The sequence below is a fragment of the Clupea harengus genome, chromosome 13 (genome assembly GCF_900700415.2).
Source record: "Clupea harengus chromosome 13, Ch_v2.0.2, whole genome shotgun sequence".
Lineage (NCBI taxonomy): Eukaryota > Metazoa > Chordata > Actinopteri > Clupeiformes > Clupeidae > Clupea > Clupea harengus.
In genome coordinates, this window is record NC_045164.1 from 18,725,081 (window position 1) to 18,738,888 (window position 13,808).

Sequence of the window (13,808 nt, forward strand, 5' to 3'; positions counted from 1 at the left end):
ATCCTGTGAAGTGAGAAAAGGTCTTTATTTGCACCTTTGCTTCGTTTCTTTGCACATTTTGAAGTAGTGATTGAAATAATAATGTTGGCTCTGTCTTTACTGGTTTGACAGTGTGTCCTCCCTTTTTGGCTTTTGGAAAGAGAAGCTTGAACACAATTGTACACATTCCCTTTATATGTGGTCATTTGTGGACGGTCAGCATTCTCATTGAAGAGCAAGGTACCACATAAACCACAAGACAAACAACCACAGAAAATGTTTATATTGCCATTGTGAATAAGTCACATGTGTGTCTACACACATAGAACATAGTAACTAATATTAGTAGTAATATAGTACTACATAGAAAAGTAAGTAAATGGTCAAAATGATATTATAGTGATAAAGTAAACTGCTATAGCACCCTTCTAAATACTGGTGCCTTTCAGTTAGACTTTGAGTTAAGCACTTTGAACTGCAACTCTTGTACGAAATGTGCTATATAAATAAAGTCTTACTTACTTACTTACTTAGAACAGCCCATAATTTGCATGTTGATGGTCGGCTATTGACCATTAGATTTGATGTCTCCTGGCCATTGTTCATGATTGACACATTCACAGACCAAAACCAGTTCCCCCACAGGGGTGCTGCTGCACATGACAGGCTGACACTGTCTAAAGATCTCACAGCAGTTGGTCGACGGCTCCTCTGCGTGGTCAGACATTACTAACCCTATAGGTGCACACAGGAAGAGACCCAAAACGGCTGAGGAGGCATTTTACAAAAACTCTGTACTACTACCCAGTACAATAATGATGTGCCACGGCAAGTAGAAAACAAACAAACAACATTGAACCCGTTAGAGAAAATCATTCAAAACAAAGTCGCCGCTTGGGTAAAACATTGTGACTGTGTGGCTTTGAGCCTGTGAAAAATTAGGCGTTTTGCTCAGTTAGACTCCATGACAATCTAATGTTATTTTTATTGAAATCATCTCACGTAGGCCTACATTGTGGATCATTTATTTTGGACTAGAATGTAAAATTTCCAAACATGCGTAACATAAGATAGCCTACATATTCAATTTGTCTGACCACAATCGCAATCTCTGTCATTACAACCCTCGCTCAGTCATTTGGTGTTTCTCAAAAGCATAGTTCCAACGATCAATCACAAACATTGTTGCAAAGTCTGGTGGTTGGAACGACTGCTGGAGACCAGTCGTTAGAAGAGTCGTTACTGGATATTTACTGTTTTCAATGTTTTAATTGCGTTAGTTTGACAAGATTGACCCTCTCCCTACCTACCTCAGCACCTATAGACTGAGAGTTTCACTTATCATAAATGGAAAGGTTTAAACTCATTCATCTTGAGTGAAGCTTTAACATAATTGTAAACAATTACAAGCAGCTTATCTGTGAGAAATAATGCCTCCAGCCTTCTGGAAGGCGATACAAGAGCATAAGATCCCGTACCAGCAGATACAGGGATAGTTTTTACCCACATGCTAAAACTGTCCTTGAAATATCTTTTTGTACTACAATTTTTTTTCTCTTTTTTCTACCCTTTTTCTCCATTCTCCAGTATTTAATGTATTTATTCTCTAAGTTTAACGGACATTGAGCACAAAGAATTTCATTACTGATAAATGCTGTTTATGAGTATATGATAATAAACTTGAACTTGAACTTGAACTTGACAGATGTACCGCCCAGGACACCAGGATTTTAATCGTTTACTTTAAGAGAAAGAACTTTCAGGACTTTGCCGGATCTTCCTACCATGGAGCCACTGCTCGTGTACAGGTAGCTGATAGGCTGTAATTAAAAACATAATAAAAACACAAAATAAAACTCTTCTTACATTCATTATGAGTTAGTTCTCTATTCTCAACAATCATTAAGTATGAGAGCCCCTCCATCTTACACTCATTATGAGTTAGTTCTTTATTTATCATTAAGTATAAGGCCCCTCCATCAGCCTCTCTAGTAGATGTGTGGGTCTCATGGTTACCGTCTCCATGCTGCATCACTGTTGCAGCTAAGGGGGCTCAGGCGTTGTGATCCAATCAGATCTCTGATGTGCTTTCACCTCTGACATGTAATTCCCGCATTGGCTGTTCTGTTCTTGAGGGGTCTCACACAACTTCATATGTGCCTGTTGCCCTTACATGTGTGAGTGTGTGTGTGTATGTGTGTGTGTGTGTCTGTGTCTGTGTGTGTGTGTGTGTGTGTGTGTGTGAGAGAGAGAGACAGAGAGAGCAGGCCTGCTGACTGTAAGGGTTGGCATGTACAGGCCCCTCTTGCTTCCCTGCTTTCTCCTTGTGTGTGTGTGTGTGTGTGTGTGTGTGTGTGTGTGTGTGTGTGTGTGTGTGTGTGTGTGTGTGTGTGTGTGTGTGTGTGTGTTTGTGAGTGTGTGTGTGTATGTGTGTGTCTATGTGTTTGTGAGTGAAGTCAACAGATGGCAAAAGAGGCTGGTGACCATGAGCTCATGTTCAACTTCAGAGACATCAGAAGCTCTGTAACGCACACACACACACACCGGACACAGCTTTTTTCAGAAGCCTTCAGGAAGACCTGCCCCCAAGGCTTTCAGTTGGAAAGTGTAGTTGAGACAGTGGAAGTGTGTGTGTGGTAGAAATGGGCAGAATTGTTTCATTAGATTTCAGGGGCAGCCATTACTCCCTCTCAGTAGTGACACGAAGGAACAGAGAGCAGCTGCTCCCTCTAGTGGTCGTATTGCAAACTCCACTGAGTCAGAGAGCTAAGATGGCTGCCAAACCTCAGTGAACTTATACACACACACACACACACACACACACACACACACACACACACACACACACACACACACACACACACACACACACACACACACTAAGAGAGAATAGACATACAACAGACAGTCAAAGCACAAACACCACACTGGTTACTAACATTGCACAGTCAAGGCCAGACAGACGGCACCCCTGCTAATTGCTGATCTTAAATATTTTCAGAGTCAAGATAAGATGGGAAACTATTTGCTACTATGAAACACATGTGTGCTTATCAGAGATGAGGCAGTTCTTACACTTAGACCAGACTGACTCTTAGACCAGACTGACTCTTACTCTTAGGCCAGACCAACTCTTAGACCAGACTGACTCTTACTCTTGGACCAGACTGACTCTTAGTCTAGACTGACTCTTACTCCTAGACCAGATCGACTCTGTCTAGGGTTAGGGTTGCACACGAGACTCATCACTGCAGCAGACCCATCTGCTTTAACAGGAGGAGCCTTGAGCAGAACCTCAGCTCAAAGGGGGGACCCATCTGCTTTAACAGGAAGAGCCTTGAGCAGAGTGTGAGTATGTGTGTGAGTGTATGTGTGTGTGTGTGTGTGTGTGTGTGCGTGTATGTGAGCGTGTTCCCCTGTATGTGTGTGTTTGTGCCCCTGTGTGTGAGTATGTGTGTGAGTGTGTGCGTATGTGAGTGCCCCTGTATGTGTGTGTGTGTGAGTGTGTGTGTGTGTGTGTGCATGTGTGTGTGTGTGTGTGTGTGTGTCGTCCATGTGTCTGACCCACATGTCCAGTGACTGAAGTGACAATAGAGATAAGAGGTACAGTTTCGGGCTTGTTTGACTTCTAGATGTGTGTGTGTGTGTGTGTGTGTGTGTGTGTGTGTGTATGTGTTTTTCTTCAGTGATCTGATTTCTCATTGTGAGGCCACATTGGTGTTGAATTTCTGCAGACCTAGCTGCTGTAAGGGTGTAATTGTGCTTACAAGCTTGATGTTGCTACCCATGATTGAGTTAGGTCACACACACACACACTCACACACACACTGCTGACCATGATTGAGTTAGGCCTAACTGTGTGTGTATATTCCTTCCTTACATCCAAGAAACCATGACAGACCAAAACACACATATACACACTCACACGAATGTATCCTCCCTCTCACACATACTCACGCACAGGCGCATATACACAGACGAACACACACACACACACAACAGCAACTTTGGGTGCAAGAGGCTCTGTGGTTGCCGTAGGAAACCTAAGATGGGCATTAGGAGACCCAATCAATGCAAACTTCAGGAGTGACTTTTCACAGCATAAGCAGAATGGGAGATATGATACACACAGACACACACACACACACACACACACACACACACACACACACACACACACACACACACACACACACAGACACAGACCCACACACAGCATAAGCAGAATGGGAGATATGATACACACAGACACACACACACACACACACACACACACACACAGACACAGACCCACACACAGCATAAGCAGAATGGGAGATATGATACACACAGACACACACACACACACACACATAGACACCGACACACATAAACACAGACACAGACACACACATACAAACCGACACACACACACACACACACCAACAGACACACACAGACACAGACCCACACACAGCATAAGCAGAATGGGAGATATGATACACACAGACACACACACACACACACATAGACACCGACACACATAAACACAGACACAGACACACACATACAAACCGACACACACACACACACACACACACACCAACAGACACAGACTCACACACAGAGCATTAGCAGAATGGGAGATATTATAACACAGACACACAAACACACACACACACACACTCAGAGAGCTAGGAAACAGCCTTTATAACTACATACAGACAAAGACAAATGAACGTGCACACACACAAACAACCACACATACGCACACATGCATTTACATACACACGCATACACAAACACACACAGACAGACAGTGACACACACACATATATCCCACTAAGAGGGATATAGTCTATTTGTCTGTTTCTCAGTCTTCCCAATCCTCTTATCATTTGATTAAACAGCACTCATACACACTCAGCCCCTCAATACACACACTTATAGTCACTTAGAGCCTTCACACACACACACACACACACACACACACACACACACAGTCACTTAAAGCCTTCAAACACACACATACAGATATGAGTGATTGCAATAAATTGCTGGTTTATTGTTTTGCTCTTCTGGGCTATAGTGCCACACAGTGGACAGTGTGTGTAAATGCAAATGTTGCAGGTCGTGGTTGTTCTCTGGTTCACATTTACTTGTCATTTCTGTGTTTACGAGTGACTTAACAGCATGTTCATGCACACACACACACACACACACACACACACACACACACACACACACACACAGGGTATAGAATCGGTCTGACTCCATCCATCTGTCTGTCTGTCCTGTCCACCTGTCTGTGTCTGTTCAACTTTGCATCTTTTCACCTGTCTGTGTGCAACCACCTGTGATTCTGATCATGTATGTGTCCATCCACCTATATCTGTCTATCTATCCATCTGTCCACCTGTCTGTCCATCAGTCTGTCTGTCTGGAGTCCACCAGGCCGCTGATATTCCTCTCAGCAGATGCGTTCAGAGGCACAGGCTGTACTTTCCATAAAGTCTGTGAACATGTGACTCTAAAGGCCAGTGATGGCACATGCACATGGCCCAAAACAAATCAAACAATCTTTTAAACACAGAACTTGTTGATCATTCTCCGACTGAGTCTCAACCAATCTTTGGTTTAAAAAAATACCAACAGCATTCACAGCTGTTGCTTTAGCATGGGCAGATAGACAGACAGACCCACACACTCACACACACAGGTGTTGCTTTAGCATTGGCAGACAGACAGACACAGACTCACACATACACACAGGTTTGCTTTAGCATGGGCAGCTGTAACTTAACTCAAATGTGCAGACGAGTGGACAGGTAACAATGAAGTGTCTGTGTGTGTGTACTCCCTTTGTTATCCGACCGTCTGATAGAGAGGTCATAGAGATGAAGATTATAGGTAAATTGGGTAAATAACTGATGATAAGTTAGGGATAATGTATAGTTCGCCGGTCATTATTGGAAAATAAATTCAGACGGGACAAAAAAGGACACCAATGCACAGCTTCTTATATGCTTACTTACCAAATCGATAAAAGAAACTTCAACTTCAATATTTCATTTGATTGATTTTATTGCTGTTCTATGGCTTAGTCCTTCAAGCACAGAACATAGAACTGGCAGGTGTTGCATGGCAACATGTTAGGCTACCTGCAGACTGGTCAACTTGGGCAAACAGTCAATCAATCAATCATCAATTATTATTATTATTTGTTAACCATTACTATTTATTGATATGAAATGAGGGTCATGACTAGCCTGACAATGTCATACTCATAATTCTAGTCAGAATATGAGTCTGATACCGCTCCAATGGGCTGTGATTATGGGGCGTGTTTCAACCGAACCAGGAGAAAAAATGCCTCTTCGCTCAATTGGTTACCTACAACCAATCAGAACAACGTAGTATGTGACCAGGGCCAGCTGATAAATTAAACTTTTACCGGATTCCCGTAGGAAGGAAGGCAAAAACATCTTTTCGATTGACAAATGCCTTGATCGCGTTTCTCTGTTCCTCTTTCAAAATGAATGCACTGTCAATGTCCAAATGGACTCGAATCTATACATTTCAGCTCTCCAGCGGCAGCCATGTTTGTTGAAAACGAATTCAACCTGTGTGTTGGTGACGCGGTTGATTACGTTACTGTTGATCATCTGTCCATCATCGTATAAAGCCCGCCTTGACAATTTGATTGGTCCGGCCATTGCTCTCCGGAGATAATTTCTCCCTAATGGAGTAATGCCAGACCGAACTTCCCGACTTCAAATGTTGTGGGCGGGGCTAAGTTCGGTCTGGTATCCAGGCTAGGTCATGACCTCTCCCCATCCCAGACCTGCTAATGACAGTGGCTGGACTGTGGGGCTCAGGCTGTGGCTGGTACAGGGACTGTGGCTGGAATATGGACTGTGGACAGGCTGTGGCTGGTATATGGACTGTGGACAGGCTGTGGCTGGTATATGGACTGTGGGCAGGCTGTGGCTGGTATATGGACTGTGGGCAGGCTGTGGCTGGTATATGGACTGTGGGCAGGCTGTGGCTGGTATATGGACTGTGGGCAGGCTGTGGCTGGTATATGGACTGTGGACAGGCTGTGGCTGGTATATGGACTGTGGGCAGGCTGTGGCTGGTATATGGACTGTGGACAGGCTGTGGCTGGTATATGGACTGTGGCTGGTATAGAGACTGTGGCTGGTATATGGACTGTGGACAGGCTGTGACTGGTATATGGACTGTGGACAGGCTGTGACTGGTATATGATGTATATATGGTATATGGCCTGTGGGTCTCCGGCTGTGGCTGGTATATGATGTATATATGGTATATGGCCTTGGCAGAGTGGCTGTGGCTGGTATATGATGTATATATGGTATATGGCCTTGGCAGAGTGGCTGCCTGGCTGATGTTGGGCATCATGAGGCCATGGGTTCCCTTGAGTGCCAAGGAGAGTTTGGTCCTTTTTTAGGGGCTGTAAGTAAAAGGATTGGGCCTCCGGTGGACAATGGGACAGGCGCTTCTTAAAACCTGCAACGAGGCAGTTTGGATTCCCTGGTTCAGTAAAACCAGCATCCCCTATAATTGTCTTGGAATGGGTCTCTTGGGTCTTTTCTGCGTTATGAGACAGAATAATGAATTATTTTCCGTTTTCGTCATGTTTGATCACAAGTGAGTGCCTCGTCAGGTCTCTGTTTCCCTCTCTACCCACACATCAAACCCAACTTTCGGCACTTATCCAGTGGCTGTGTCTGTAGAGAGGGCCCGTGACTCTTTAATATGCTTCATATCAGCAGGAGAGGTGGGAGGGTAGTTTTGGTTAGAATCATTTCCACTTCTGCGAAGCTCTTTGATCACAGATTTAAAAACACCATTGCTAGAATTAAACGCAGGACTCTGAAGAATGTCAAACTTTGCGTAGAAACAGTTCATTCCAGCTCGGAGGGTATTGTAGCTCACAGGAGGATAACCCTGACCAGAGGGATTCTGCACCGATGCACAAAATGACTGCAAAGCTTGATTTAAATTCTCTGTATTGTAATTCAATATATGCAGACATTCCCTTCTCCACTAACTAGTCCTTAAAAACTCCAGTAGCCCATGCAGTGTTCCGTTTGGTGTTTATTTCACGTCTGTTCTCCTCTATTTTGCTGACATCTTCCTCGCCATCTTTATGTCTCTTCCTCTTTTCTTCCCTGCCAGGTTCCTGTTTCCGTTTCTTTTCTGAAAACTGGGCCTGTCACCAGCGCTCAAATATCCCATCGCAGTTACGTCATAGGTTGCCCCCTAGGCTATTTTATGGGAATACAAAATATACATTTATACATTACAAAGTTTAAATGGGTATACATTTACCATTTGATTTATTTGCCAAAAAGACGCCCCTGCTAATGACCATTATAAGAAAGAAGAGAGAAAGTTGGGCGGGTGATTTCAAAATCCAGCTGTGAACTCGAGCTCGAGCTCGAGCTTGAGCTTTTTAAACACAGTATATCTGAGAGATAACTGATATCTGATAGACTGACAAACTCAACTCTGTATTGCACCGCAGCTGCCATGCCGTTCTACACTCGCTGAATTAATACTGCCATGCAATGGCCAGTTCTACACTCGCTCTTCCTTCCGTTCTAGTTAGCCTTACCTCTTTATGGCCTTTCTGCCGCTGGACGGGCTGCCTCTCGGCCCCCTTTCCCGGGATCACCGCACAGGGGGCGGAGCATTAAGAGTTGGAGAGTTCATGCTTCAGACGGCACAAACTTACGTCAACTTTTCGTCATGGCTGCCCGCGTTTGCTTAGGTCGCGGCCAGCGGGCTGTGGCTGGACTGGGGACGGTGACCCGCGCGAGCCACAGCTCTGTGCCGCGAGCTCAGTATGACGCGGTGATCATTGGAGGAGGTAGGACCTGCAGCTGTGCCACTGCACGAGCGACATGTATCTCCATGCAAACAGGCGCCCCCCGATTTATTGTGCGCGATTGTGTAATAGTGTCGATTAGGAGCTGTGATTATGTAAGGTTTTTCTGCAATTGCATGACTTTAATGGCGTTTAGATATTTCTGAACGATCATGTTCAGTGCACAAACCGACTTGGGGTTTTACCATGTTCATGCATGAGACAGTATCATGAAATCACGGACTTGAGGAGTGAACGATGAACTTTGAACTGGGTTGCATCTCCTGAGAGGCAGTATCTTTACACACACACACACACACACACACACACACACACACACACACCTTTACACGTCAATACACACCGTGTTATCTGACGAGATCTTACTGATAGTATCGTTCCACGCCTAATCAGTGTATTGACGAGAATCAATAGCCTACTGATGATCACATTAGTAATTAGAGTATTGGTGATCATATTGGTAATCAGTGTATTGATGAGAATGGTGATCATTTTGGTAATCAGTGTATTGATGAGAATGGTGATCATATTGGTAATCAGTGTATTGATGATTGATGGTGCTAATCAGTCTTGTTGTCTGTCTCATCTGTAGGACACAATGGATTAGTGGCTGTGAGTATTGAAACAATACATCAGTTTTAAACACAAATTCTTTGTGAACAATGAAAGCAAAGTGTGTAATGCTGTCTGAGCGGCTGGCTGTGTGTGTGTGTGTGTGTGTGTGTGTGTGTGTGTGTGTGTGTGTCTGTGTGTGTGTGGTAGTCTGCCTACCTGCAGAAGGGTGGTCTGAAGACAGTGGTTCTGGAGAGGAGACACATTTTGGGAGGAGCCGCCGTGACTGAGGAGCTCTTCCCAGGTAAGAACCACCGTTGCTTAGGAACAATTGCTAGGGAACCGACGTCCCATCAGCCTGGGCTGAATTGGGGTGCACCTTGGGGCCTGGGTGAGGAACCATTGAGGCTGACGATTTATCCATGACGAATACCCCCCTGTCCTACGGAGCCGGCTTGTGTGTGTGTGTTTAACTGTGTGAGTGTGTGTGTGATGGTGTGGGTGTGTGTGTGTGTGATAATGTGTGTGTGTGTGTGGGATGGTGTGTGTGTCATCCCTTTAGGGTTTCTCTTCTCCAGAGCCTCATACCTGCTCAGTCTGCTAAGGCCACACATCTACAAGGACCTGGAGTTAAAGGTACCACACACAAACACATACACACATACACACACAAACACACACGCAGGCAAACAGACACACACAAGCACACATGTACACACACACACAAACACACACACACACATGTACGCACGCACGCAAACACACACACACACACACACAAACACAAACACAAACACAGACACACACACACAAGCACACACGTACACACGCAAACACATGTGTGTGTGTGTGTGTATAGAAGCACGGGCTGAAGGTGTTCCTGCGTGTTGAAGGTGTTTGTGTGTGTGTGTGTGTGTGTGTGTGTGTGTGTGTGTGTGTGTGTGTGTGTGTGTGTGTGTGAAGAAGCACGGGCTGAAGGTGTTCCTGCATGTTGAAGGTGTTTTTGTGTGTATAGAAGCATGGGCTGAAGGTGTTTGTGTGTGTGTGTGTGTGTGTGTGTGTGTGTAGAAGCACGGGTTGAAGGTGTTCATGCGTGACCCCCATGCTTTCACACCGATGCTGGAGGAGGGGGTGGGGGGGCGACCCCCCCGCTCTCTGCTGCTTGGGTCCGACATCACCAAGAACCAGGACGAGATCGGAAAGTTCAGCAAGAAGGATGCTCAGGTGTGTGTGTGTTCTTGTTTAAAAACAATACAAAAAGTAATAAAACAGGGGATATATTACTTAAAATAAGCAAAATGATCTGCTAACAGAACAGGAAAATTTGACTTGCCAAGAGACTATTGTGGCCAGACTAAAAACAAGTACATTTGTCTTGATTCTGACTTTGACAAAGCAGTTTTGAAACAAGTGAAATGCTCTAACATAAAAATGCCTGGTAAGAAGAAATATCTTGTCAGACAAAAACACAAGCATGTATTGCCTTGATTTAAGATATTTCATCTTACTAAGATTTTAATTTTGCAGTGTGTGTGTGTGTTGGGGAAATGTTCAGGTGAGCGTATGTATGTGTTAATGGAATGTTCATGTATGTGTGTGTGTGTGTGTTAGGAGAATGTTCAGGATTGTGTGTGTGTGTTAGGAGAATGTTCCGGTGTGTGTGTGTGTGTGTGTGTGTTAGGGGAATGTTCAGGTGTGTGTGTGTATGTTAGGGGAATGTTCAGGTGTGTGTGTGTGTGTGTTAGGGGAATATTCAGGTGTGTGTGTGTATGTTAGGGGAATGTTCAGGTGTGTGTTTGTATCCTGCAGGCGTACCTGGCCTTCCTGCTTCACCTGGAGAAGTTGGCGTGTGCCATCCACCCCCTGCTGGACGCTCCGCCCGTGGACGTGCCTGGGGTCACCCAGGGGTCACTCAGGCGGCGCCTGGGCGCCCTCAAAAGCCTGCAGCCCCTCCTGCGCAGCGGTATGCCATAAACACACACACACAAACACACACAGCACTGAACTGCTAATGTGTAGAGCTCATTCCTCCCTGGGTGGTTTTGTTCTGAAATGGTACTGCTGTGTAATCGGTTGCTTCCTCTCTTTACAGGGCTGAGACTGGGAAAGAACATTCCAGACTTCTATGAACTTGTCACTGCTCCCATAATGAAGGTGTGGGTGTGGGTGTGGGTGTGGGTGTGGTGTGTGTGTGTGTGTGTGTGTGTGTGCACTTTTGGTAGGGGGGCAGGTGCTCAAGCTTCACTGACATCATTCATGAAGAATACTCTCTTACAGTAGCACATGAGATATATAGCCACGCTGCGGTGCAGATGGTGCTCAATGTAAGACTCAGAAAGCCACTAGACAGACTTCTGGTCTTATCCTGTCTGCTTGTGTGTGTTTGAGTAGTGTAAAGAGTGTGTGTGTGTGTGTGTGTCTGCTTGTGTGTGTTTGAGTAGTGTAAAGGGAGTGTGTGACTAGAAGGTCAATGAGTGTGTGTGTGATGTGATGTGTGTGGTACATATAAAAGAATCTTGAAAATGAATATGTATGTACGTGTGTACTTCAAATGAGTGTTGTATGATTGATCTGTGTGTGCGTGTGTGTGTGTGAGTGTATGTGTGTGTGTGTGGTGTGTGTGTTTGTGTGTGGTGTGTGTGTGTGTGGGGGGGTGTGTGTGTGTGTTTTGATCTCCCCCTACAGATTCTGAACCGCTGGTTTGAGTCAGAGCCTCTGAGGGCCACACTAGCCACAGACTCAGTGATTGGAGCCATGACCAGCCCCAGTACACCAGGCAGCGGGTGAGTGTGTGTGTGTGTGTGTGTGTGTGTGTGTGTGTGTGTGTGTGTATGTGTGATTGGAGCCATGACTAGCCCCAGTACACCAGGATGAGTGTGTGTAATGTGTGTGTGTGATATGTTTGTGTGTGTGTGTGATATGTTTGTGTGTGTGTGATTGGAGCCATGACCAGCCCCAGTACACCAGGCAGTGGTTGAGACAGAGGCTTGTGTGTGTGTGTGTGTGTGTGTGAGAGAGAGTGCTATCTGTATGTGTGTGTGTGTGTGTGTGTGATATGTGTGTGTGTATGTGAGTGTGTGATATGATTGTGTGTGTTATATGTGTGTGCCTGTGTAATGTGTGTGTGATATGTGAGTGTATTATATGTGTGTGTGTGTGTGTGTGTGTGTGTGTGCGCAGGTATGTCCTGCTGCACCATGTAATGGGGGAGCTGGAGAAGGAGAAGGGGTCGTGGGGTTATGTGGAGGGGGGCATGGGGGGCGTGTCCAAAGCCATCGCCAAGTCAGCCCAGGCCCTGGGAGCAGACATCTTCACTGAGAAGGTAAGAGTGTGTGTGTGTGTGTGTGTGTGTGTGTGTGTGTGTGTGTGTGTGTGTGTGTGTGATGTTTAAGTGGTGAGTGTGTGTGTGTGTGTGAGTGGAAGTATCACATGATCGGTGTGTGAGTGATGTTTTAGTGGTGTTTTAGTGTGTGTGGGAGGATCACATTGCTCGTCCTCTCTCTCTGTCTGCTAGACTGTTGAGAAGGTTCTCGTGGGTTCCGATGGCCGAGCCCAGGGAGTGGTTCTACAGGATGGTACAGAGATCCGCAGTAAAGTGGTTTTGTCCAACGCTACGCCGCACGTCACCTTCACGCAGCTCACCCCACAGGTGCGTCATTCTTCACCTGACCTTACCTTGCCCTGGGCTTAACCAATCATATGAGTGTATGTAGTACCTGACCCCGGGCTTAACCAATCATATGACTGTCTGTAGTAGCTGGCCCTAGGTTTAACCAATCATATGTGTGTATCCAGGGATGGGCAAAAATACATCGAAATGTATTTCGATATAAGATACAAAATTCTCAAATTGTATCAAAAAGTATCAAAATAAAATACAAAATACAGCAACCACAACATGTATCAAAATAAACTACAGTACTTCATATTTAAAAAATACAAGTTCAGTGTGCTAATCTGTCTTCGGTAGTAGTATGTAGATCAGTTCAGTGTGCTAATCTGTCTTCAGTACCAGTACGTTGATCAGTTCAGTGTGTTAATCTACCCAATCCCCCGCCCCTCCCACCCAGGAGTCTCTACCATCAGAGTTCATCAAAGCTGTCAGTCAGATTGACTATACCTCCCCTGTCACCAAGATCAATGGTATGCTCTTATACTACCCCCTCATTGAGGTCAATGTTAGGCTCCTACACCCCGCCCCCCCCTTCACCAAGGTCAAAGCTCCAGGCATTTATGATCAGCTATGAATCTGTGCTGTAATGCTAGTGTGCTAATCCTGTTCTAGTCCATAATGTCATCATGTTAATGCTAGTGTGCTAATCCTGTTCTAGTCCATAATGTTCTCATGTTTATGCTAGTGTGCTAATCCTGTTGTAGTCCT

The 13,808-nt window shown here is 45.2% G+C and overlaps 1 protein-coding gene across 1 annotated transcript in view; it reads left to right on the forward strand.

Moving 5' to 3' along the window:
- Window positions 1-8,641: 8,641 nt before the first annotated feature.
- The window catches only part of pyroxd2 (pyridine nucleotide-disulphide oxidoreductase domain 2), a 10,773-nt gene continuing 5,606 nt past the window's right edge, over window positions 8,642-13,808 (forward strand). Inside the window, exons 1-11 of the mRNA XM_012832254.3 lie at window positions 8,642-8,857; window positions 9,468-9,487; window positions 9,638-9,731; window positions 9,990-10,063; window positions 10,496-10,651; window positions 11,237-11,390; window positions 11,520-11,581; window positions 12,113-12,210; window positions 12,608-12,749; window positions 12,942-13,076; window positions 13,498-13,570. Of these exons, the coding sequence (XP_012687708.1) occupies window positions 8,737-8,857; window positions 9,468-9,487; window positions 9,638-9,731; window positions 9,990-10,063; window positions 10,496-10,651; window positions 11,237-11,390; window positions 11,520-11,581; window positions 12,113-12,210; window positions 12,608-12,749; window positions 12,942-13,076; window positions 13,498-13,570 (1,129 nt within the window). The 5' untranslated portion in view covers window positions 8,642-8,736. The remainder of the gene's footprint in view (window positions 8,858-9,467; window positions 9,488-9,637; window positions 9,732-9,989; window positions 10,064-10,495; window positions 10,652-11,236; window positions 11,391-11,519; window positions 11,582-12,112; window positions 12,211-12,607; window positions 12,750-12,941; window positions 13,077-13,497; window positions 13,571-13,808) is intronic.